This window comes from Natator depressus, chromosome 4 (assembly GCF_965152275.1).
Source record: "Natator depressus isolate rNatDep1 chromosome 4, rNatDep2.hap1, whole genome shotgun sequence".
Classification (NCBI taxonomy): domain Eukaryota; kingdom Metazoa; phylum Chordata; order Testudines; family Cheloniidae; genus Natator; species Natator depressus.
Window position 1 is genome coordinate 91,722,989 of NC_134237.1, and position 25,974 is coordinate 91,748,962.

The following is a 25,974-nucleotide window of genomic DNA, read 5'->3' on the forward strand; positions in this document are numbered from 1 at the left end:
AGGGAAGAGGATGGTGTAAAAAAACCTATATAGAACAGACTGAAGGAGTGAGGGACAAACTGGTAGTGTTTGTCAGTCGCGAGGTAGAGAACATTCCAGTGGCCCAGGTGGATGGGGACATGGAGATAAGTATCCTGAGGGTCAGCTGAGCAATGGAAGCTTTCCTCTGTATGTGTGTGTGAGAGAGAGAGAGGCAAGGAGACCTAAGGCTTCCATCCAAACCTTTCATTTGCACAAGTTCAGGAAGCAACTGCAAAACCTCATATTCCTGTGCTTGAAAGAGTAATGAAAGTAAAATACTGAGCTGACCTACCCCGATTGCCTATGGCAACTGAATGGCTCTCTTATCCAGAAAATCTTAAATTTTTGATGGTTCATGAGGGTTTACAGGGATGGAGAGAAAGCACTAGTGAAAGTGCCCAAGAAGAGCATAACACTTTCAAGTTAATAGCTCATTCGGCTGTCCTGAGAAGTGGCTGAAGTCCCTGAAGTGCTACGTTTGACTTTTCACTTAAAGCAAAGGTGGAAGCTGAGCCAGCCTGATCTCAGTAGAGCTGCTTACGTTGGTAGGCAGCAGAGGAGGTGATGGGGCTGCTGAAGTCTCTTGGGTGCAGCTTGTCTTGAGAAGAAGATGGTGGGGAAACCATGAAAGCAAAAGGCTGGTTTGCAAAAATGTGAGAAGTAGGCACTGTCTAAATTGGAGTGGAAGGCAGAGGAAGATTGGTGATTAGAGTACTTGAGTGACAATTGAAATCTGCATTCAGTTCCTGTATCTCATTTTCTGTAGACCTTCCATGTCTGTTGCCCATTTATAAATTGGAGATCATTCTTCCCAATCACTGTGAGGATGAACTCATGAATCATCAGTGTTTTTTTGTGAGGTGCTTGGCTTCCACAGAGTTTGAGGCCATATAAGAACATAGTAGACAAACTGGGGTCTTGTTAGATTCTTTACCTCCTTGCTTCCTAATAGGTGGAGCTGGAAAACACTGTATGTGCTGGACTGTCTGTATTGGTATGGATGTTCCACAATGGTTAGTGCATCTTGGAACATATGTGGGAAGAAGCATTTCCCTGCAGTGTTTTGTTGGCCTTTGGAATTCACTGCCACAGGGGGCCCAGAGTCAAATATTATTGCTGGATAATTTTATGATTACTAAGCTCAGTGTAAATTTTTAATCCTGCTCAAGGTATAAAGTGAAGGAAGGCATTTCCCTAATACATAGTTTTTTATAACTGGCTAGGTACATACATACGTGTGTGTGTATAAAAAAAAAAATTATTTTTTTTAATCTTCCCCTGAAGTGGCTAATGGACTTGATGGACCAGTGGTTTTCTCTAGTATGGCAAATCAGACATTATGTGTTAAGGTAATTTTGAGTTAGTGAAATACATTGTGTGTGTGTGTGGCTTTATATAGGCATATCAAAGCACTGCTAAATATAACTGATCAGTTTTATTTAAAATTAAGTACAGTAAACTATGTTCCCTAATTTTTTGTGATTGTATTAATGCATATACCCAGGGACTGCAGTTACACGTTTCATATTGTATTTGTTCTTGGTTTTCTACTTTAGTCGGCCACCAACCTGCCATCACCCCAGCCAAGAGAAACACAGTTGTCACTTTGGCCCTTGCCCTGCATGTCGTCAGTCCTGCCAGAAAGTGTTAAAGTGCGGTCACTTGTGTCCTGCTTCTTGCCACGATGAAGCTCTTGTGAAGCAAACTGGCTTGGTAAGACAATAGCCAGAAATGTATTAAGTACTAGCACTCTGCTTAACAAGAAGAATGAGGAACACTTCTGTCCCTGATTTTATGTTGGAAAGTATAGCTACTAGGAGTAAATATTTAGGGATCGATATGTTGCATGATACTTGAAAAATTAAGGTTCTGCTTCTAGTTGCCTTGTTTAAAATCTAATTGCTTTTTATCCTGGCCATAACTGATACTCGATTCTTCATGTATTTCCACAGGTAAATCTAGTCTTCCTTTTCTTTCCTCTTCCTTCTTCCTCCCCCCCCCCCCCCCCATGTTGTTTAATTTTTTGTCAACAATTTTATTTAATATCTTGTTTGCTTTTAATATCAGCTGTCAACTTTAATTTTTATTTGCCTCTGTATTAAAACTGATGGTTAGCTGGCAAGTATTTGCTAAACTATCATATTAAGAAGCAAAATAGGAAACTGTACATTTCAAAATAGGAAACTCTACGTTGAAGCTTTCAGACCTTAAACTTCATGTGCAAAGTATAGTGAGAACTTCAAAGTAGTCATACTCCTGGAGTAGAGTATTTTGAACAGGTGAGAATGTACTGTTAATTTTACTTACCTTTCCTCTGTTGTTCAACATTTAGAATGATTTTATTAATTTTTGACTTGTCCTTGTCCTCAGGTTAAACAGTAAGGGAATGAAATCGTGACTTGTGGTATAATAAAGCCACTTGGCCTTCAGTCTCCTATTCTTAGCCATGACAGAAAATGAAATGATTATCCAGGCATGTACTGCATTCATGTCTTAGTTCTAGTAATAGAATTTCTTCAGTTGGGGGAAAATAGACCCGTTAGAACTAAGATCTTACCAGGCATTATGGATATTTATAGCTAAACAGATGACTCAGAGTTGTCGCCACAATTTATATAATGCAATAATGTAAACACAGCGATGTATTTGTTTTGCTCTCAGCACCAACCTGCCGGGCCCTGGGAACAGCCATCTGAGCCAGCTTTTATTCAAACTGCATTACCTTGCCCCCCATGTCGGATTCCTTTACTAACGTAAGTATAAAAGGAGTTTTGCTTTGAAATTGTATCAAATTTTACATTGCTATATAATGTGTTTTTGAAGGCATCACTTTTTGTGCTTCAGAATTTTACAAGGTTTTGTACTGATGCAGCATGTCTGACTTACATTTTTGGTGGAAACATAGTATCTCTAAAGGCAGGGAATTTCTTTTGGTGGCCAATAGGTAGCATCCTAGAATGGTCTGCTCGATGCACTAAGGGATGGATAGGAAGAGTAAAAGAAGTGCCTGATTTTCAAATCTGTATAAACAAATGCACAAAGCTATGTTAAAAGAACATTTTACAGATAGGAGACTGAGGCACAGAGAGCAAAAATATCCACTAATTTTGGGTGTCCCGTTTGAGACACGTAGGACTTTATTTTTCAGAGTATGTAACATTATATAGCACTTCATGCTCAAAGGACTGCTCCCATTGACTTCACTTGCAGCTTTGAATGCCCAGCACTTCTGCAAATTAGAATCCAGTATCTTGTGTCAGTTACCCACAAAATGAGGAATTAGTGACCACCTTTGAAAAGTCTGGTTTAAATGACTTGACTAGCATCACATAGGAACTCCGTTGCAGAGGCTCTGATGACGTAAAAGATAGTACAGATACATTCTAATTCTCTGTGAAATTATGAACCTTCTGTATGTATCTTTTGATTCAATTTTGAATGTACATCCTCTTTGTCCTTCTCTATTATCAGTGTACCTCCATGTTGGACTGAAATTCCAACAGCATAGTGGGATAGGATTGCCAGTAGAAGGTCATTAAATCTGAAGTGCCCTTCCATTGAAAAGGAATATCCCTAAACAGTACACTGTATCCCCATCAGGAATTGGTTTATTGTGGGAAATGTAGTCTGGAAGTTACCTGGCAGGGTTCTGTGATCACCTGAGGAGTCTGATCCTGGGAGTCACCTGACAGGGACAGGAAGGTTATAAAAATACAGGAACTGCTCTCTTCAGGGTTCTCTTCAGCCATTTTTACTACCTCAAGATGATGGAAGCTACTGCAGGCCCTGGCAGAGGCAAGGGGACTGGAGAACCACCAATGCAGGTGGTCCCCAAAGGACTCCCAAGGAAAGGGTGAGCTACAGTGAAGGGAAATGCACGTAGAGTTTATTTTTTAAAGATCCATATATTTTTCATCTGAGTAATTAAAGAGCAAATAATGTCTTTGTGCAAAACGTGAAGCATATAACATATACACAACTACAACATGCCTCTATCGAAAGTTAAACTATAACCCAGAAGGCTTGTGCATTTGATGGGATTCTGGGAGAGTATATTTTCCAGCTGTTGGGGTATCTTGGGGGGCCAGCATGGTCCTGGGGCCTAAGGCAGGTGGGCTACTCAGTAAGGTGTAGCAGACTGAGAATTGGTGCGCAGGAAATGTACCACAGGGATGAAGGAAGGAAACAGTGCTGTAACTTTCTGAGACTCAGGGAAGCTTAAAACACACAGGGATCCAGAGGTTGGGGTTTCCTTCGTAGGAGTTTGGTGGTGGGTTGCCAGCGGGGAGAGCCCAATCAGATATGTGAGAGAGGCCAGGATAGAATCCATTTCTCCAGGGCAGCATTTAACTGCCTTTACCATGAAACCCTCCTTTGTCTTCCTGTAGTCTCCTGCCTCTTTCAATACTCACTTTCGAGCTTCTGGAACAAATGAAGCAGGGTCCTACAGACAACAGCCTCCTTTGCTAAACAAGTATGATTTTTTTTTTTTTTTTTTTTTTACCTAGAGCAGCTCCATTTTGTGTGCTGAATGAGGCAGGGTTACAGTGGGGAAAAAAATAGTATGTGATTACATAGTGCATACACCCAAGGGGGGGCAAATTCAGGTGGCACCAGCAACCTTAATTCTGGCATTTCTTAGTTTTTAAGCACTTGACTTTGCAAATTTAATGTTCTTTTAGACATTTTGTGTGTGTAATTTCCTAGCAAACTGGAAAACAAATCTGATCATGTAGCATCATACTGACACCAGCATGGTTCATCAGGTGGGTTGGAGCTTTTATATCCACCACACAGACGTGGCACTTGAACTGTCGGAGTAATTAATAGCCATAAGGTAGTTATCATCTAAATGGACCAGCACTAGAGGGCGAATAAACACTTTTGTTACACCTTTGCTGATAGCAGAGAAATGACAGAACTCAGGAAAGTTGGGTTCCTTTCCAGGCTGGGGTAGTGGGCACACTACCCATTTCCCCCCAGTGTGACCTCTTGTGCCCTGTCCCAGTCTTGTCTGTTTCCCACTCCAGTTCCATTCTCTTCACCTAGCCAGTCCCACTGTCCACTCTTCAGGGTTCTCATCAAATCTGTCTCCTTCCACCACCGCTCTTCATCCCCAGTCTCCTTGCCTAGCTAGGCCCAGATTCTGTCCTGTCCCCCTCTCCAGGCTTCTAGTTCCAATTTCCTTTCCTTCCCACATTTTCAGAGGTTTATGACTTGGCCAAATTTGGATGGATTTTCATGGGGACAGCAAAATGCACATCCATGAAACACAGGTCACACCCCTGCAAAATTTCACTTTCCTTCTCTAAAGCATGGGTCTGCAAGTGCTTTTCAAATAAAATATCAGAATTTTTTTTAGCATGGACAAAACATATTTTCCCTTTTTTCCATAGCCCTGTCCTTGAATTTCCCAGATTTCACGTGAGGCAGACACCCCGCATGGAAAAATTCAGCCTGATTAGTTAAAGTTAGGTAAAGTTATAAGCCCCCTAAATACACACACAAGAATATAGCAGTGCTGTATTTAAGGTTGAGATAGATGTCGTTTCTGTGTTAAACTCCTGTGTAAGACAGTTTTCTCTAGAGTACAGTTTTGTGCTGAGAACAAGAATAAAATTAGCTACATTTTCTCCTTAAACTCACCTGTCCAGTCATTTTGAATAACCATGCATGGAAAGTAAATACCTATCCTCCTATTTAATATTTTACTTTTTTGTCAATTCTATTGCTGTTGTGTAACTTGAACACTTGTTTCATTTCAGATTTGACGTATATTGTAGCCCGATTTGTGAATTGTATATTGATTACTTAAGAATTCACAATTTTCACTCTGAGATTTGACAGGTTCTTGTCCCAAGATCAGGACCAGTATTATTAAAATTACTGTTTAGTTGAGAACCCCGATGTGCAGTTACAACACGCTCACTTTAGGAACTCTTCTGTATTTGCAATAGTTTATTCATACGTTTAGCAAAGTCACAAACACTCTAACCTAGCAAGGTAGATAGAGATAATACAGAATGTATATCTGAACATCCATATACTTGCACCAGATCTTGCAGAACAACCTGAAATGTTAGTCAGTATTTTCCTCATCACCACCAGTGGCCATCATCCTGGCACCTCCCAAGGATATCTCTCTCCTCCTGCCCACAGTGTGGGATACGCTTTTATAATATGTTACGCCGAAGCCTCTGTGTCTGATGCATATTCAGTAGGAGTTTCTTCCCTCTTCCTTATTTGTATTTCCTCACCCTATTAATTTTGGGGTGCCCTTCTCCTATAGGTTAGTATATTAATGATCTCAATTTATTATCCTATACGTCAGACATCTGCAGAGGTTCCCATCCTACAGTATCCAAAAGCTGGTGTTAGCTCATGTTCCTATTGTTGGCTGGTGGTGTTATGGACAAACTTCCCCCTTAAGCACTCTAGTCCAAGTTCCCCAAAACTGAGGGGTGACCATTAGGCCATTTATCTGTGCCAGAGTTAATAGGCTTCAAGCCTGATGTTAAATGCTAAAGCCAATGTCTGGCAGGAAACAGGCCTGTAGTTTCCTTGCATTACTGCTGAATAAAATAAATGCTAAAGACAGCTCTGTGAGCTACAGTATATAGCTCTGAATGAAGAACACATGTTTTGCCTTGCTTGAAGACATTTACAGATATCTAAAGGTTGGATGTTGAGCATTCAGAGTTCACTAAAATTCTGCAAATATGTAAGCATGTGCTTCACTTTAATCATGTGAGCTTTCTTACTGATTTCATTGTTACTACTCATGTGAATAAACATTTGCAGCTTTGGGGCCTAAATAAGGAAATGACCATTCTCAAAATAGAATGTTGTTAAATTGGCCCTGAGCTCTTGTTTATGACTTAATATGAATAGTAATATTATAAATATTAATATTTCTGCCCTGCTTAGTCAATGTTCCAGTCAAGTGCCTTACCACAAAATATACATCTCCTTAAATCAGATATGGTACATTCCTAATGGTATCCTGGAATGAATAGTTTGAGGTTGGGAGAAACTTGCAATTGAAAAGACAATGGCTAAATGCAAAATATTTTGAAGAACAGCTGATATTAGTCAGATGAACATATATGATCTCATCTGGTTTTAAAAGTTAATCAGGGTTGGGCCTGTTCAATACTTGAGGTGAAAGGGGCTTGGAGATGTAGAAAGCACACTTCAGGATAAAGCAAAACAACCATGTTCATAAACAGTTGTCAGTAGTTCTGTTAATCGTTATTTGACAACTTTAGATAGGTGAGAGGCCAAAGGGCTGGATAAAAACAAATTTAATATCAGCCTTTATGAAGAGTTTAAAAGGAATGTCTGGAAAGTTAAGTATTGTGAACGTACTGGGCCAGCTTTTTCCTCCTGCACTAGGACAGATTTTGTGCTGATGTGAAGGACAAAGATGCTGTAAACCAGATTAACTGGCTACAGGTGAATCGTAGAAAGTAAGCACCATCATCACACAAACTGAGCAGAAGATTGATTTAGGCTCTCCTGGGTTCCGCCATTGTTTTGTATCTTTGACCATCTGAAGGAAGAAATAAATTTCTACAGGAGTAGACCGCTTATGAAAAAGCCTCTAAAGAAATTGTGAAATAGGGAAAATAATGCCTGTTAAAAGACTCAAAGGAGTATGCTTAGAAAACAATAATTCAGAAGTTTCTGCAATAAAGATAATACATTTCTTTATACAGCCTTGCTGAGTCTGCAGTTGGAATACTTTATTCTGTCTATAAAACTGATAAATTAGAATCCAAGTGAGAATGGAAAATTAGAGGTTAACACATTGATCTAACAGTGTAGTTGCGCTCCAAAAGCAGCATGAATGTTGGACCCACCCTTTGACCTTGATGACTGACAGAAGCACCAGTGTTGACAGCTGCCGCTGCTTGCTGAGGTGTTTTAATTATGTTGACTGAAGAGTTCTCTCCCATCAGCGTGGGGTGGCTATGGAGGAGACCTTGTAGCAGCACAGCTGCATCAGAAGTTCTATGCGTTTGTGGAACTGATGTTTTATAACGGATTATTTCCCACAGCAAAACATTGACACTGCTTCAGATGCCTTATTGCTTTAAGGAGTACACCTGTTTGCAATTCTCTCAATTTTTTTATTCCCTTCTTTGCAGGGAATGTCTTGGGCAGCATGAGGTGAGTCACAGAGAAATGACCATTTGAGTGAATATGAAGTGTGCATCATTTGTTTTGATTAATTAGTTCTTACAAAAAGTATTTTTTGCATTAAAATCTATGAAGTGTTTTTATTTGAGTGCTGTCGTGTTCATTAGGACAGTATTATAGCACTGTATTAGAAAATGTATAACAGTTGAATTTTAGGTTGTTTGATCAAAGTTTAAATTCTTGGCTTTTGAAAAAACATTTTATACAAGTATTGGGGTAGCAGTGTTAAAATGTATCCACAAAATTATTGTTTTTGTACATTTTATACAGGTTATAATGGTGAAATGCTCTTGGACTAGTGAGTGTATTTAATTGCATGTTGTCTGTTTCATTAAATATTTCGCTCCTTTTTTTTGTTTGGCTTATATGTAAGCAATGTTCCTCCTCTCCCCCATCAAATTTTCTTGTCCAAGTAGCTGCCATCACTACACTATCCCTCAGAAGGGATGGAGGCTTTGCATTGCATATGCGACAGTAAATGGTAATGCCACTGTGTGATTTAGATGCAGAGTGGGAAGACTGGACGTGGGGTGGAGACTGTCCTATGAGAGATCCAGCGAATTAACTTTTCATTTGGTGCAGCCTTCTGTAATCTAGTAGTAGAGATTTTTCTCTGCCGATTTACTCTAGAGCAGTGGTTCCCAAACTTTAACAACCTGTGAACCCCTTTCACTAAAATGCCAAGTCTCGCGAACCCCCTCCTAAAAATGAACATTTCCAGGGATTTTCTCCTTTACCTGAGTATAAATTAGAAAAGCAGTGATCTTGGCAATATAAAATTGGTTTTTATGACGTCCTGATCACACACTATGTATTAATTATTATTTATCATTATAGTATCTTTATTACATTATGAAAATGGCAACACTCTTCTGAGATCTCACTTCTGTCGCTTGTATCATTTTGAATAAGCCTGTTAAACGACAAGGCTCCTAGGTTTCATCAAGGAGTATCAGATGTGAAACAGCATGTAGGGATTTAAAAAAGCCAACTCAAATCAAGAATTCCTCCTATACAAGCATTCAGGTCTTGAGCAGTCCAGGCAAACCACTCAGGTTACAACGAAGCTTAAACTTGTTCATCATCATTTTAAAAACAATACTAGCTGCTTGTTTCATTTTAAGAACAGCAGAAAATATCTACCTCCCTTTGTATTTCTTATAAGGAGTCTTGAAGTTTAAATCTCCTCTGTGTGTTAGATATGCTGGCTTTGATCTGCTTAGCTCTTGGAAGTCCAGGGGCTCTGGGCTGCTGGCCCCGGGGTCCCGAGGGACAGCTCTGTCCGCCGTTAGGGAATTTTTTCCTGAGAACGCCCTGTAACATTTCACGAAGCCCAGTTTGGGAACCACTGCTCTAGAGGAAAATGTAATTAATTTTCACAATCATTTAACAGTTAGAAAAGTAATCCAAAAATCATTTACCACTTTTTATAATTAAATTTTCACTAATTTTAAAATTGCAGCTACATTTTAATGATAGTATTAGCAGGTGTTTTGTTAGGCTTATTGCAGACTTTTCACTAATATGTCAAGTTTTTGTAATATCAGTTTTCAGAGTAGCAGCCATGTTAGTCTGTATTCGCAAAAAGAAAAGGAGTACTTGTGGCACCTTAGAGACTAACAAATTTATTTGAATGCATTTGGAATGCATCCAATGAAGGGAGCTGTAGCTCACGAAAGCTTATGCTCAAATAAATTTGTTAGTCTCTAAGGTGCCACAAGTACTCCTTTTTGTAATATCAGTGACATTCTAATTTAGAGCCCTTTTAAATTAGACAATCGAGATGTAAAGTTTATTTGTTAGCGGTCATTATGATTCATAATTCACATAATTGTTGTAATCATAACCATGAGATTTTTAAATCAGATGTTCGTTGTTCCCATATAACTTTCCTCAATATATTTCCAATTTATGCTGGAATGTTTTTATATAAAATGAGTGTCTGCGTTTTGGTACACCATGTACTGTTGGCTTGATGATGTAGATATCATGTAAGTGCATCTACAAATTAGTTTTGAAAGTTGAAGTAGAAATGACACCATCTTGTATAGTAATATGGAAGGTCAAATGTTACAAAGATGTATGTAGTCTTTAAAAGACTAAGTAAATATTTAATACTGGCAAACAACTGTCCTAATCTTGTGCACACATTGTTCTGTAGTGTGAATGAAAAAAATATGTACGGTATGTCTCCTTTGATTTAAATGAAATTGGTGTTTTTTTCCTTGGTCATTTAGTGCTTATCTGTGGAAACTTGTGAAGTATGTGAGAGTCAAGATTTAGGTTTATGGTTTTGTGTGTGCATAATTTCAGTGGGAGGAAAAGTTTCAGAGGTTAGATAAGATATACACTTCACATATGCTTTCTTCAAAGTATTAGAATTGTTTTATAGAAATTGCCTTCTGTACAGATAGACTTAATGTGTGCAACCAAAATCAGTATTTTTACTGACGTCAGTAATTTTATAGCTGATCTAAATTTCTTCTTTGTGGTAAGTAGTCTCCTTTTCAACATCATGTATGCACACCTTCTTTCTACCTGTTTTACGTCAACCATTTCTCAAACTTTCTCTGTTTTACTTCAACCTCTTCAAGCTATTTCTCAAAGATTGCAGTGAGTCTGTACTCACTGCAGTCTCAGTATAATGGGGTTTTGTCGACTCAGCAGGATGAAAAGGGGTTGTGGCTCCTTTAAGTTTCCCCTACTGCCTTTAAGTTTTTTCCCTATGCAGGGAGAGCAAAGTGGACAGTTTCCAAAGCCAAGGGCAACTGGAAGAGGCTGGCTCAGGTGGGACATTGGCCATTGTGTGTACTGGGGTAGGTAATGAGGTTAGGTCAAGTTGTCTCAACCTAGCAGGTAGCAAGAGTCCAGTGCAGGTAAGGAGTCCAGTTCCCTCATAAAACTGACATTGGAAATGGACTTTGGGAAAGGCATCCCTTAATGAAGCTGGGAAAAGGGTTTGGTTCTCTTAGTGTCTGGTACAGTAGGGAGACAACCCCCCTTTTCCAATTGCTTCTCCTACCCTCGTATGGGGAGGGTGGTATGGTCACAACAGTGGGCAAGGACCAGGTTAGGAGGGGTGAGGGCTGACAACAGTACTCCCAAATAGGTGGGAATGATTAAGGAAATAATGGGCTGTGCTGTACAACCGATTGCAGAGTATTTTCCAGGTGAGGTATGTTAATAAAATTGCCACCTAATTAAATCACATCTGCTGCATTTTACCTTCCTTCCTGCGTGGCTGGGACAATCCCACTCATTGGATTTTGGAATTCGTGTGTCCTTTTATATCTCATTGCTGTATAGGATTGTGTTCTACGTATGTCACTACTTATAGCACAGACCCCTTCAAGACAGTGTCATCCTTCCTCCCCCTGCCCCACCCACATTGGAGATATTTGTGGGCTTTGGGACAAATTTATAGTACTAAGTCATGTAAGTTGTACTCTGTCATGAACTCCAAAGGTGTGCCATAAATAAATCCTCATGATCGTATTTGAAATCTGCATGTTGTTGCACCCCTTTGATTATGTGACTTCTAAAATACCCACTACAGAAAAATACATAAGCTAAAACTTCCCCAAACATATATACAACAACTAAACACAATCTAATAAATTATGTAGATAAACCTGACATGATAGAGTAGAAATTTGTTGGCTTTTTTATTCACTCTCTACTACAAATAATAGTTCACTTGTGCAGACAATGTAAGAACAAACGCACTGTTATTGCAGTACATACAGTAATCTAAGTAACCAATTGAATACCTATGTGAAATTAGGTTGGGTTTTTCAGCAGATTACTGTTCAGGCAGCATGCCTATCATGTAAGATAAATGCATGCTGTGAAGAATGGATGGGAGGAGACGATGAGCACATCTTTGTCAAAATATAGACTTCAGTCTTCATGTATGGAATGCTCTCAATGCTAAAACTTGTAGGTTTATTATAAATAAAGTTTATTTCAATCCAAAACAATCTCTCATCATGGTTAGGATTTGACGCATCACTAAAATTTCATGGATTGATACGCAAACAAAATTTGAGCCTGTATAAAGACCCGATGTCAGTTATGTCATTTAATCATGTTCCTCTGTATACCTGTATGGAAGGAAAACAGAATTTATGGATAGGCTCAAATCTATATTGAGAGAAAGTGCATGAATTTACATCTTCACAATGGGAAGAGTCTATCTTTGAGTTTATTTTTCATTAAACAAAGTAATTCCATAGAATTATTCATTAAAGATAGCTGCAAATAGCTTCTTAAAGCACTTAAATACTACACTGATTGGGTACTACAGAGAAAATGGAGTGAAAATGTGTCTAGGTTAACATGGTGCACGCCCCCGAATCATTTGACTACCCTAAGAGTGGCATTCAGCACAAAAGGGAACTTTCTATCTTCCCTTCCCCCATCCTTATATAAGCTGTTGTGAATATATGGTAGTGAAAGTCTTTTATTAAATCCTAGTGGCTTGTATACATTTGTTCTGTGTACTTTAGTGGATAAAACTTGTGTATTTTGTCAGCCAGCAGAGTGCAGATTTCTTCCTGCTTCAGTTTTACAGTATCGTGAATCCAAATGAACAATAGCCTAAACTTTTAGATGCTTGGTAGTAAAAGAAGGAAGAAGGCCCTTATCTGGGAAATCTGTGTTTGTTTATGATGCATATTACATACATTAAACATTTTTCATGGATTCCTCTAAGATCTTAAATACATTGTTAATGTATATCTGCAATATTCTGCTGCTACGCTGGCAGCCACCCAGCAAAAGGAGTTCTGGTTAATTTAGCAGTGCCTGTCAGAGAAACCATTTACAAATTCATTACAACACTTGCTATAATATATTATCATTTATACTGTGCTACTGATATTTTCAAGTAGTGTGATCATTTAAAAAGAAAAAGACCCTAAGAATGAAACATTTTTGGATCCTATTTGGGTGTTCTTAACACTGAATGCCTGAAGAAAAGTAGGTAAGAGATGATAGAGAAGAATAGTTCAAGAAGTAGATATTCATGCTATCAAACATAGACTTCATTTTGTTTACATATATAAAATTTGAATTGAGCACTTATTTTAATTTATTTAGGTGTTGTGCTTATAAACATGGTAGTGTAGATCCTTTCCCTTGCGTTGCTTGTTTTGTATTTTCTTCCTTTCAGAAAGTTGGGGGGGAGGGTTGTTTTTTGTTTTTTGGAGAAGTAGGGTGTAGAGAATTTGGGTACCTTTGATATATTTCTAGTAACTGATCCACCACTTGGGACAGCAGAGTTACAAGTTTTATTGCCAGACAACGTGCGTGCAGCAAAATATAAGCATAAGAAGTATGATTCAATAAGACTTACATTAAAATGAGATTCCTTGTGGTCTACAATGTAGTATTACTGAATAAAAACAACAAGGAGTCCTTGTGGCACCTTCGAGACTAACGAAAGCTTATGCCCAAATAAATTTGTTAGTCTCTAAGGTGCCACAAGGACTCCTTGTTTTTGATGATACAGGCTAACACAGCTAACACTCTGAAACCTATTACTGAATACAGTTTCTATAAATGCTTGCTGTAACTTTTTTCTTAGTGTTGCTCTTTAAATTATGTCACTTCCTAGGGTTTTTAAAAGTCTTCATATATATTTAGAACAATTAATAGCTTTTCACTTTCAGGTTTATAGAAACCAAAAGGCTGCATTCCAATCTTAACTATCAAGTTATAGTCTCGTAATAAAACTACCTAACAAATCATAGTTGCAATCTAAACTGAAAAGTTTTTTGTCTCACTGATTACTTTCAACTTTGGATTGGTGTGAAAACTCATTTCTTGTAGCTGTAACAACAGATGTATCAACTTATGGTCATTTGATGGTTGAAATTGGGAAAAAGAATACGTTTGAACAAAGTCTAGCCTTCTGGGATGCATTAATTAAAACCTTCGCACTGCAGATGGAAACAGAGCCAAGTATGCCTTAACCAGATAGAGTATCAAATAGCATTTACTTTTTGTATATTTAGAATGCATTATACTTCCTAGCACTAAATGGTTTAGGCTTTAATTTTCATTCCAGACTTGGTTTAGAAATTTCACAGAATGTTTTAAAATAGGCTTATTTTGAATAGTCCCTATATCAGTCATGCAGAAATAAATATCTAGTACATTGACACAGTATTTAAAGACCGTAGATAAGTATCTTTGTCCTTAACAACATTTTGTTTGGCTGTCTGGAAAGTGAGAGGATTAAATTTGTCACCTTTTCTAAATTGTCATATGATTAGGTATTCATTTAGGTTACTACACATACTAAATTACTAGGGCAAAAGTTGCTTTCACCTGCAACACTAGATACTCATAGACCACTAGTTTGCTTAAGTTCATTAAATATTAAGAGGTAATTGTAAAAGAATTCCACTTTGCTTTGATTTAGTGATTTCTATTATGGGTATTCTAGACAGTTTTTTCCCTGTATAATGGGGTATTCATACTGTGATTCATAGATGGATAGATTCTCATAGATATTAAGGTCAGAAGGGACCATTATGATCATCTAGTCTGACCTCCTGCACAATGCAGGCCACAGAATCTCAGCCACCCACTCCTGCAATAAACCTCTTACCTATGTCTGAGCTATTGAAGTGCTCAAATCATGGTTTAAAGACTTCAAGGTGCAGAGAATCCTCCAGCAAGTGACCTGTGCCCCATGCTACAGAGGAAGGCGAAAAACCCCCAGGGCCTCTTCCAATCTGCCCTGGAGGAAAATTCCTTCCTGACCCCAAATATGGCGATCGGCTGAACCCTGAGCATGTGGGCAAGATTCACCAGCCAGATACCCAGGAAAGAATTCTCTGTAGTAACTCAGATCCCACCCTATCTAACATCCCATCACAGGCCATTGGGCCTATTTACCATGAATAGTTAAAGATCAATTAATTGCCAAAATCATGTTATCCCATCATACCATCTCTTCCATAAACTTATCAAGTTTAATCTTGAAGCCAGATAGATCTTTTGCCCCCACTGCTTCCCTTGGAAGACTGTTCCACAACTTCACTGCTCTGATGGTTAGAAACCTTCGTCTAATTTCAAGTCTAAACTTCCCGATGGCCAGTTTATATCCATTTGTTCTTGTGTCCACATTGGTACTGAGCTTAAATAATTCCTCTCCCTCTCTGGTATTTATCCCTCTGATATATTTATAGAGAGCAATCATATCTCCCCTCAACCTTCTTTTAGTTAGGCTAAACAAGCCAAGCTCCTTGAGTCTCCTTTCATAAGACAGGTTTTCCATTCCTCGGATCATCGCAGTAGCCCTTCTCTGAACCTGTTGCAGTTTGAATTCATCCTTCTTAAACATGGGAGACCAGAACTGCACACAGTATTCCAGATGAGGTCTCACCAGTGCCTTGTATAACGGTACTAACACCATCTTATCTTTACTGGAAATACCTCGCCTGATGCATCCCAAGACCGCATTAGCTTTTTTCACAGCTATATCACACTGGCAGCTCATAGTCATCCTGTGATCAACCAGTACTGCAAGGTCAGTCTCCTCCTCCGTTACTTCTAATTGATGCGTCCCCAGCTTATAACTAAAATTCTTATTAATCTCTAAATGCATGACCTTACACTTCTCACTATTAAATTTCATCCTATTACTATTACTCCAGTTTACAAGGTCATCCAGATCCTCCTGTATGATATCCTGATCCTTCTCTAAATTGGCAATACCTCCCAGCTTTGTATCATCCGCAGACTTTATTGGCGCACACCCACTTTTTGTGCTGAGGTCAGTAATAAAAAGATTGGTCCCAAAACCGATCACTGAGGAACTCCACTGGTAACCTCCCTCCAGCCTGACGGTTCACCTTTCAGTATGACCCGCTGTAGTCTCCCCTTTAACCAATTCCTTATCCAACTTTCAATTTTCATATTGATCCTTATCTTTTCCAATTTAACTAATAATTCCCCATGTGGCACGGTATCAGACGCCTTACTGAAATCTAGGTAAATTAGATCCACTGCGTTTCCTTTGTCTAAAAAATCTGTTACGTTCTCAAAGATGATCAGGTTGATTTGGCACGAGCTACCTTTTGTAAAACCATGTTGTATTTTGTCCCATTTACCTCAACGTCCTTAACTACTTCCTCCTTCAGAAAATTTTCCAAGATCTTGCATACTATAGATGTCAAGCTAACAGGCCTGTAGTTACCCGGATCACATTTTTTTTCCTTTCTTAAAAATATGAACTATGTTAGCAATTCTCCAGTCATATGGTACAACCCCTGAGTTTACAGATTCATTAAAAATTCTTGTTAATGGGCTTGCAATTTCATGTGCCAGTCCCTTTAATATTCTTGGTTGAAGATTATCTGGGCCCCCCGATTTAGTCCCATTAAGCTGTTTGAGTTTCACTTCTACCTCAGATATGGTAATATCTACCTCCATATCCTACCGTTATCCCTAAGCTCCTCATTAGCCTCATTAAAGACTGAGGCAAAGTATTTGTTTAGATATTGGGCCATGCCTAGATTATCCTTAACCTCCACTCCATCCTCAGTGTTTAGCGGTACCACTTCTCTCTTTCTCTCTCTTTTTTTTTTATTTATATGGCTATAGAACCTTTTTACTATTGGTTTTAATTCCCTTTGCAAGGTCCAACTCTACTTGACTTTTAGCCTTTCTCACTTTATCCCTACATGTTCTGACCTCTGTATGCAAAGAACAGCCAGGCTTTTGTTTTTTGGGGTTTTTTTTTTTTTGTACAACCATTTTGGTGGTGTCTTCCATTGTGGTTTTATGTTCTGATTTTGTTCTAATGATTTGTTTTTCTCATAATTTTAATTTCATTTTTGAATTCTGTGGCAATCGATTATATTAATATGACTCTGCATGTGTACATTCTTTTATGCTAGCTCCTTTTTAGATGTGGTTCAGTCTTAGCCTAAAGTACAGTTATTGTGGTTTTAGTTCCCTAACTACCTATTTAAAATGTAATCAAATACTAACTTTAAAACCAAAAACAAACAGTTCATCCACTCCTAAATCCTCCATGTCTAGTATTTAAACTTCCTCTATATTTTTGTCTTTGGTTTTAATTCCGCTTTCCAGTTGCAGGCAGGTCTTTAGGTTGTTCTGTTGCTGATATCAAAACCACTTTTCATGCAGAAAAGACTGGGATGAACTGCTCAAATTTAGAAGGTTTTGTACTTCCTCTTTCAGCTCTGTCCCTCTGCAGTCTCCTTCTGGTAGATCTGTACTGGGAAATGGTGAGGCCATATTTACTTGTTCCTAATCAGTTTCTAAAAGTGACCTTCCACTCTCATCAACTTTTTTCCTATTATCTCCACCCCATCAGCCTCCTTGAAGCTATGGATTTCTTGTGCTGATAATGGTAGTGAGATTAATTATATTAGTCATTATAGTGTTCCAGCAGCAGGAGACTAAACTAGAATGGTTTCTTTAAGATGCTCTTTTGATCTGTCACTGACATTCACAGCAGAATGACTGATACCTGCCTGAAGTCAGGAAGTGGAAGTGAAATCTGAGAAGAAAAGGAAGCAACTTAAAATATTAAAGTGTAATTTTTTTTACCCCAAAGAGCCACCTACTTCTAGGTATTTGGGAAGATGGCTCACGCTTCAGCCAGCATAGATAGCTTCAATTTCCACATGATACTGTGGAGAAGTGGAGTAATTTGGCAATAACAGCCTTCCACATGTCCCATGCCACAATCATATAACCAACCCGCCATCCAGAACACTTCTCAGTTTCCCTGTTGAGGATATCCTACTTCAGTTCCATCTTCTGTCTTCCCAGCCCCTGAAAGGGCTGTCACCAAGTCCACACAGCCAGAAAAATGAATTATTATAGAAATTAGGTGTATGTGAGAGTTGGGGGGAGAGCCCAGTTATATGGTGCAGGGGCAGAACTTTGCATAAGGCCCACAAAATATTTGGAAGTGTCAGTGTATAGGTAACAATATGGAGCCTTTAGTCTCCTAACTTCTCAGTTGGAGTCTAGCCAAAATGTAAGTAGTTACTGAAAGTTATCCTAGTCTGACAAAATTTGTATTCAGTGCTCTGTGAAATTATCAATTTTCAATTCCTAATGGATGGGTGACAGCATCACAAACAATTTTGCATGTGAACATGGTGCATTAGTTAAAGGATGGGAACTGGGAGTGAATAAGTTCAAATTCTAGTTCTGACACTGACTTGCTGTTTGATGTTGGACACCTTTCTGCAGTTCTGTTTCTCTGTGGAGTTACAGTGGAGATGCTTAAAGTTCTGGTTTTAGAGATGATGTATCCAATGATATATCCTATGTGTAGGAAGATTCTGGAGCTTAATTCTAGAACTAGAATGGACTTTGAGTGAGGTCACGATACATATTGTCTCCACGGGGTTATTGTGAGGCTTAATTCTTTAACAGTTGTAAAGCACTTAGAAAGTCTCTAGCAAAAGGCACAATAGATGTGCAAAGTATTACTAAAACACACTGAAAGTCTGCAACTGATAGTCTATTTTCCAGATATTCAGCAGCTGTTTTCAGAAAGCAAGCTTGTTAGTTTTTTTATTTACTTAGGTATAATATAAAATCAAGTACATAAACTTAATTGAACTTTTCATTTTACTGTGTTAATTAAGGTTATTTGTCAGACGTTCAGAAGCACCAGAAGTTCTCTGTCGTGGTACTAATGCCATACGTTGGGTTTTTTAAACCTTTTAGGTGAGTCCTTTGCCATGTCACTCTGCGGGCCCCTACTCATGTAAAAGATTTTGTGGACGGCTGCTCGATTGTCAGAATCATACCTGCATGAAGGAATGTCATAAATTTACCAAAGTAAATGGTAATGCTGACAGGCAAAAGGTAAGTTTTAGAGGTTGTATTTTTCTTTCGTCTGTTCTTGGCTCAAGAGCACAAGATTTGCAGTCAGGAAACAAAGGTTCTGTTTCCAGCTCTATCAGTGACTTACTTGGCGACCTTTAGCGAGTCACTTAACCTTTCTGTGTTTTCATTTCATTTTTAAAATTGGGATAATTGTTAATTAGCTATTTTGTAAATATTAAGCACTGTTATTATTTCTGTTGTAACATTTAAAGCTAAGTAGTCATGTAGATTTTTTTTTTCCCGTCCAGTATCACTTTTTTGTATTTTTATAAACTTCCTCCAAAGTCAAATATGACAACCCTTTCTGGGTTTTGTGGCCTACTGATGTAGTGTTGGGAGGAATCCGGGTTTATCTTGAGGGGTGAGGTAAGGGGGATTCAGAAACCCCATTATAGTCTGTAGGGGAGAAATTGCTCACCAGTCAAACTTGCAGTACAGAAGGCCAGCAAACCCTTTAACAGTAGAGAAATTCTACCTCGTCACTAGAAGTATGTCAGAACCACAAGGCTGAGATTTCCACACACAAAAAAGTAGTGAGACTGCATGTTAAGATCCATCAAGAGACCATTAGAGACTATTTAAAAAAAATTCCTACACTGTAAGATTATTTGCTTGTTGAGTACGTGAAGCCAGGGGCTAGAAGATTGTAGTTGCTGGAGGTACGATGAAACAAAAATGAGAGATTGGGCAGGGATGAAGAACTGCCCTAGTTTTGAGTTGACAAGGTGGGTGAGGTAATATCTTTTATTGGACCAAATTCTGTTGGTAAGAGAGACCAACTTTGAAGCTTACACATAGCAGTTCTTCAGGTCTGGGAAAAGTGTTCAAAGTGTCACAGCTAAATACTAGGTGGAACAGATTGTTAAACATAAGTAGGTAACACACATTACCAGGGCCCTTTCAAGGTGAAGGTGGTCCACTAACACCACCGTAGTAATAGGACAAAAAGGGGGGTTAGTCATCAGAAGTGGCATACTCAAAGCCTGATCAGATCCAGCAGGACTGGAAACAAAACTTACTGTAGCCAGTAAAGGCAGCTAAGGTCACGGTGTCTGTCCTAATTTCACTTAAGGGTTGGTGGTCCTTCCTGGGTCTGCCTAGGTTTGTGAGGCACCCTGCTACCGCCAGGTCTTAGCGTGAGGAAGCCTTGTTTTGTGTCTGTTGTGGGTCAGCTCTTGACTCCATTGATCACAGGCAACACAAACACTTCCCTCTCAGCCTATGCAGGCTCTAATGTTTCTCTGCAGGCAGGTGATGGGCACACTTCAACCCCTGAGCCCTCCGAGTGTCCCGTTGGAGTGTCCAGTCCCTGTTCCACTGAACACTTACAGTAGTTACAGATTCACTGCTCCCAAAGAAGCAGTACTCCCCAGCTTGCCAGTTACCACTGAGCTCATCGCTCTGCTTATCTTGTAGCACTTAAATAAGTTTAAAGTATAAGTTTAAAAAGTTCATTTAACAAAGGAAAGAGATCCAAATGGTGGCAGGTAGAAATATTGGAAATAAATGGTTGCATATAAAATAAAATCATAACATGCATTCTAAAACCTAGACTTATGTAACTAATGCTTACCCCCAAAGTCCTTCCAGCATTTTACAGCCAGGTTGGCTGTAATCTTTCATTCATATGGCAAGTCATGCTGTCTGCTTCCCTCAGTGGAAAAGCTCTAGGGTGTCTCCCAGTACCCCCAGCAATACTCCCCTAAAACATTGCTGTTACTCGTAAACAGGAAGTCCCGCTGCTAATTGCTTTTTCCTGTTTGCCTCTTTCTTGTCGACTTCACAATCTCTTGATTGGCATTTGGCTCAGACTGCAGATAGGCCTCTGTTGTGAAGTGTACAATACATGTGTGACCAGACAGAGGAGAGATGAGAATCTCCTCCCTCCTACCTGAAAGGAGCATGTTTATCACCTTCTGGTGACCTGCCTTAACTCATATACCTTAGGAACATAATTTTCAGTACAGATACATAATTCCTTAGACATTATCTGTTCATACATTTTGCAATGATTATGATGCCAGTGGGCTCTTGGTAGATGCCACCCATAGTGAAGTATTATGCATATATCCAATGCAGGGGATCCCTTTAAAACTAAGCACTCCCTGTGCCCTCTGCCATTTGGCACTAGAGGTCCCTGGGTCACAAGGTTGGTGCGCCCGCAAAAATTGGAGGAAGAAAAAGTGTTTGAACCCTCATACTGCATGGAGAAGAGTGTAAATCTTTTGCTGAGATGTAGCAAAGGTTCATCTTGATTGTCTCAGTTCACAAAGGATCACATTTCCTTCTTGATTTGGGAACCACTCATGAAATTTTCTCATTGAACATTTCGGTCTGTTAGATGATCTGTTCCTTCCTCGCAAAGTATGTTACAACCAAGATGATTTTGGACACTAACAAGTTCCAATTATTAGGGCCTTCCAAATAGAGGATTATTGACCTGGGCAGAGTAAAATTCTAGTTAGAACAAAGGCACAAGTTTTGGGGCTGACTGTTTCAGCAGTTCTTTTGAGCCATTCATGGGTATGAAAAGACAACTTTACAAGCTCTTCAGATACAGGTTCTGTTAATTCCAGTATGCTTAACCTCAGTTGAGCAGCTCACCAAGAAGGGTTTCACGTCCAATGATTAGTCCAGAGATCTTGGATTTACATGGGCATGCTAGAAATTTGGACAGTTGAGCAGCGTTCAGTTGGGGTACAAAATATAACTTTAATTCTGAAAGTTGTATCTTATACTCCCAACAGGATAAGGAGGTAGGAGGACTCACTGTAAAACTTGATCCTAACAACCACTGAACCCACCTACCAGTGTAGGTTTCTTCATGCTCTGTAAATTGGACATAAAAATGCACCCTGGGTTTTCTCTGAGGCAGACTTATAAAAACCCATCATCTTCCTTGGCTAAATTTGATGCTAGCCAGTAGTACATTACTTGTTTGTCAGTTGATTCTTGAAGCAGTGCCACCACAGAACAAGAGGTAGTTAGAACGTGTCAGTGATGCTAACGAACTTGTCACCTCGTTCCATGAGAGCTATAAGGCCAACTGCATGGAACCTTTTTCATCTAAATTTTTATCACCACCAAGTCAGCGATTTGAGGTTTTAGTGTAGATTTTCCCGATTCTCTGACAAGTTTCTTTCATGCTGCCTCCTATAGATGGACTGTCCTGTTATTTAATTCCATGTTACACAATTCTGGCTTTTATTTGTTATGGCAGCATCCAAAAGTCTCATTCTGGATTGGGGGCACTGATATGCTAGGCAATGTACTAACACATTACTAGCCCTTTAGGATAGGTGTTGGTTCTTACTACTTAATTTAAGACAAGATGCAACAAGCTGATGTAACAATCATTATGTCTTCGTTCCATTCCCTAAAATACATGGTTGCCTTGGCTAGCTGTGCACAATTAGATGATGATGAATTGCTTGTTTTTTTTTTAAATCATAAAGTATAAACAAAATCAATATCAGTGATCCCTGCTGGCTGTCTGCTTAGCCATTATGAATTTGCATTTTCCTGTCAGCAGCATGGTAGAAGTGTGTTTTGAGGAGGAGTTTATGGGCTAACTCAAGAAGATCATTCCACATTTAAGAAGCAGCATGGAAGAAGTGTGAATATGCTTTTTGGGGACATAAGCAAACTGGTGATCTTGCATAGCATTGTTGGAGTGGAAGGGGCAGAACTCATTTAAAATGGAAAAAAGGGAGGGGCGGAGTTTCAAAAGGCAATAATGATGAGGATATGCAGAATTTGTTGTAAGTATAAAACGGAGCCAATAGAGGTAATGGAATCTTAGTGTTGTGGGATACCCGTAAGTTTTAAATAAATTGTCGTCTTTTTTCGTTTTATGTCTCATCAAAGAAATTATCATAAAGGTTATTACTCTATTCCTTCAATTACTCTCTGTTCTGAGTCTAGCTTAACTATATGCATTTCGTGGCTCGCTGTAAAATTTTAATCTTCACAAGTGGAACACTTCAGCAGTACTTGCCTCTTGGAATGAGGACAAATTACTTACCTGAAATTGTATGTTTCTGTTTGGAAAGAAACAATCTGTATAGGGCCTTGTCTGTGCTCATAAGTTACACTGATTTAACTAAAAACTGTTTTTAAAAAAAAAAAAAAAAACTAGGTTAAAACTGTGTAAACCCCTATTTGGACACTCCCCAATCTGTATAAAACTGGTTATGTAGATGTTTAGCTTACAACTGCAAATTCACCAACACAAGGTAAACCCCAACATATGCCAGGTTTAAACTGATTGTAAGAGTAGTGGTTTGCACTAGTGTGACTAAATTGGTCTATAATAACACCCTTTAGTTGATATTGTGTGTATAGATCAGGTTTATGTCTCACTAGCTGAGCTCAAAATTGAGCTGATGGTGAGAAAAAGCACCTTATTACTCACCATTACTCAATTTTGAGCTCTGCTGGTGAGACATAGGCCCCTCCGAGATCTACTTGCCACTGGATAGGGAAGGCAGCTAGGAAATTATATGGTTTGAAGTGCTCTCTGGATGGCATGTTGATGGCCATCTGAATAAGCCTAACTGCAAGATATTGGCTTCAGAGAACAACAGAAGTAAATGTTAGCATATGACTGATAAAAAGGGTATTATAAAATTCTGAAGGTTAAATATTAATTAACTGTTTGTTATATTCCACAAATGTTCTAAAGTAAATGTTTTAAAGTTTAAAAAAAAAATGGCACATTTAGTGTATGAATGAAAGTAAAACTGTCTGTTGCTTTGTGCCCATCTCTATCTGTTCAGTAATGAGATTTATATTAACCACTGAAGGAAATAGTGCTTGTTTCCTTGACTCTGTGCTAACGTAGATTAGAATTTGCTAAGTAAATAACCCTATTGGAATAAATTTAAACCTCACTACAATACAGACAAAAAAAATTTAACCTTTTAAAGATTATTCTCCATGTCGTGTGGAATTGAGTCTTTGTCCTTTTTCTGAAATGCATACTTTAATCATACAATAATCCTGATGTACTAATTTTTCAGCCTGCTATATAGTAGGTTTCCCTCCCAATGCTGTTTAAACTGCTGTTTGAGGGGGGAGAAATGCAAAAAGTGCAGAATATCAGTAAATCGTAAAGTTTACTTTGAATACTTTTTTAAATAAAGTTTTTAACCCCTTACTTCTAGGACTTTTCCTCTGCTGTTTGGCAGATACAAAACTACAGGCTTATTATAAAAGCCTGGTTAGTTTTATTTTTCTGATCTCTGAGCAACGACTCCTTCCTGCATCAAGTTAGTTTGTTCAGTACTTTGCAGGTGAAAAGCACTGTACTAATATCTGTTCTATTTGTTAACCTGCTATTATTAAAGAAGGCTGTTATGCAACCTTACAACCTGCTTTCAGAAAGTTAAGAGTAACTGGAAGGTGCACTTCTTGGGGTGACACTTTCCATGCTTAGTCACTACCCAGAGGTGCCTACTTCTTTTAAATGTTAGTGAAAACAGCTCAGCCGTGTGTGAGCAGAATGAGAGGGATTGGAGAGAAATGGCGTTTTCCTTGAATGAATGAATGAAAAAAAAAAATCTTATGACCTTATTTTGAACAGCCCTGCAGTCAAAATATCATGGAGTTGAAATGTGGCTTGGAGATAGTCCTCCTGGAGGAGCAATGCACAACCTAATTCTTTAGGAAATTCTTTAATTTGGCTAACTTATGAACTGGAGTGTGATTATGTGTAGAAATATTTTGCTGTGCTCATTAAGGCCCCATCTGTGCAGTCAGATCTGCTCATCCGTGTGGATCTGATAGCACAATCAAGGGCTAAATGAGCATCTAAGGAACGCGAACTCTGTGATCTGCCCTGTTGACTAGGGCTCTTGTAGACTTTGTAACTTGTACATAGTTGAGGCAGTATTCAGCAGCCCTCAAAACGTGGTACTAAATCAGTAGTTTTTGGACCATAATGAAACTTACATTAGTACAAGTGTATTTTAAAGCTGTTGTAGAAAAAAGAATGTATTTCAGAAGTAGTATGTTACAAGATTACCGCATCATGATGAATATACACTAGGGGTGCAGAGTTAAAGTTTTGTATATGCTGTCTTAACTTTAGCATTTCCTGACTAACTACTTTTAACGATGCAAACTTAATATAGTAGTGCTGAGTGGCAGGTTTTTCAAAGTATTATTAACCTTAAGTGGCCCTCTTTATGTCTGGGAGGGAAAGTAGGAGCCTCTCTCTTTGACTACCTATTGCAGGCATTCCTTCCATTCTATTAAAAACATATTTTAGTATTTAGTTTGATAGACATCTCATTGAAGAACAAAGCTCCCTCTTTACATAAATTTTTCCCTAGATGTAATAGTTCACTAAAATGATGTTTAGCAAAACAACTGTTTGGTTCAATAATTTTTCTTGTATTGTTTTATTAGGCTAGTCCAGAATGTTCTCACTGTGAGGAGGCGTGTACCAAGCCACGACCACCAGGCTGCCCTCACTCGTGCATTTTGCCCTGTCATCCTGACCAATGTCCACCATGTGTCCAAATGCTTAAAATAAAGTGTCACTGCAAACTCACAAACCTGTATATTGAATGCATGTAAGTAGATAAAGGGGAAGTTTGAATTCAGAAATATGACTACTTGGAAGGAAGCATTTAAAATGTCTCTTGGTCAGGTCTTTTAATTTTTTATTTGAAGATTACACAATTGGTGGTGGCTCAGAAAAAGCAGCACTAAAAAAAACTCCATCTGTTTTTCTGTCCATTCAGATCTGTTTCACTATTGCCAGTTAAAATACTAAGACTCTACAACAATGTTAAGAGCATAACTGGTTTGTGGATGTAGTTGAATTTTTGGTAACATATGTCAGAAATGGACTTT

At 38.6% G+C, this 25,974-nt stretch overlaps 1 protein-coding gene across 1 annotated transcript in view; it reads left to right on the plus strand.

Moving 5' to 3' along the window:
- Positions 1–25,974, plus strand: part of NFXL1 (nuclear transcription factor, X-box binding like 1) — an 88,060-nt gene that overhangs the window by 39,163 nt on the left and 22,923 nt on the right. Inside the window, exons 13-17 of the mRNA XM_074951453.1 lie at positions 1,578–1,734; positions 2,683–2,774; positions 8,172–8,193; positions 18,952–19,092; positions 25,525–25,691. Of these exons, the coding sequence (XP_074807554.1) occupies positions 1,578–1,734; positions 2,683–2,774; positions 8,172–8,193; positions 18,952–19,092; positions 25,525–25,691 (579 nt within the window). The remainder of the gene's footprint in view (positions 1–1,577; positions 1,735–2,682; positions 2,775–8,171; positions 8,194–18,951; positions 19,093–25,524; positions 25,692–25,974) is intronic.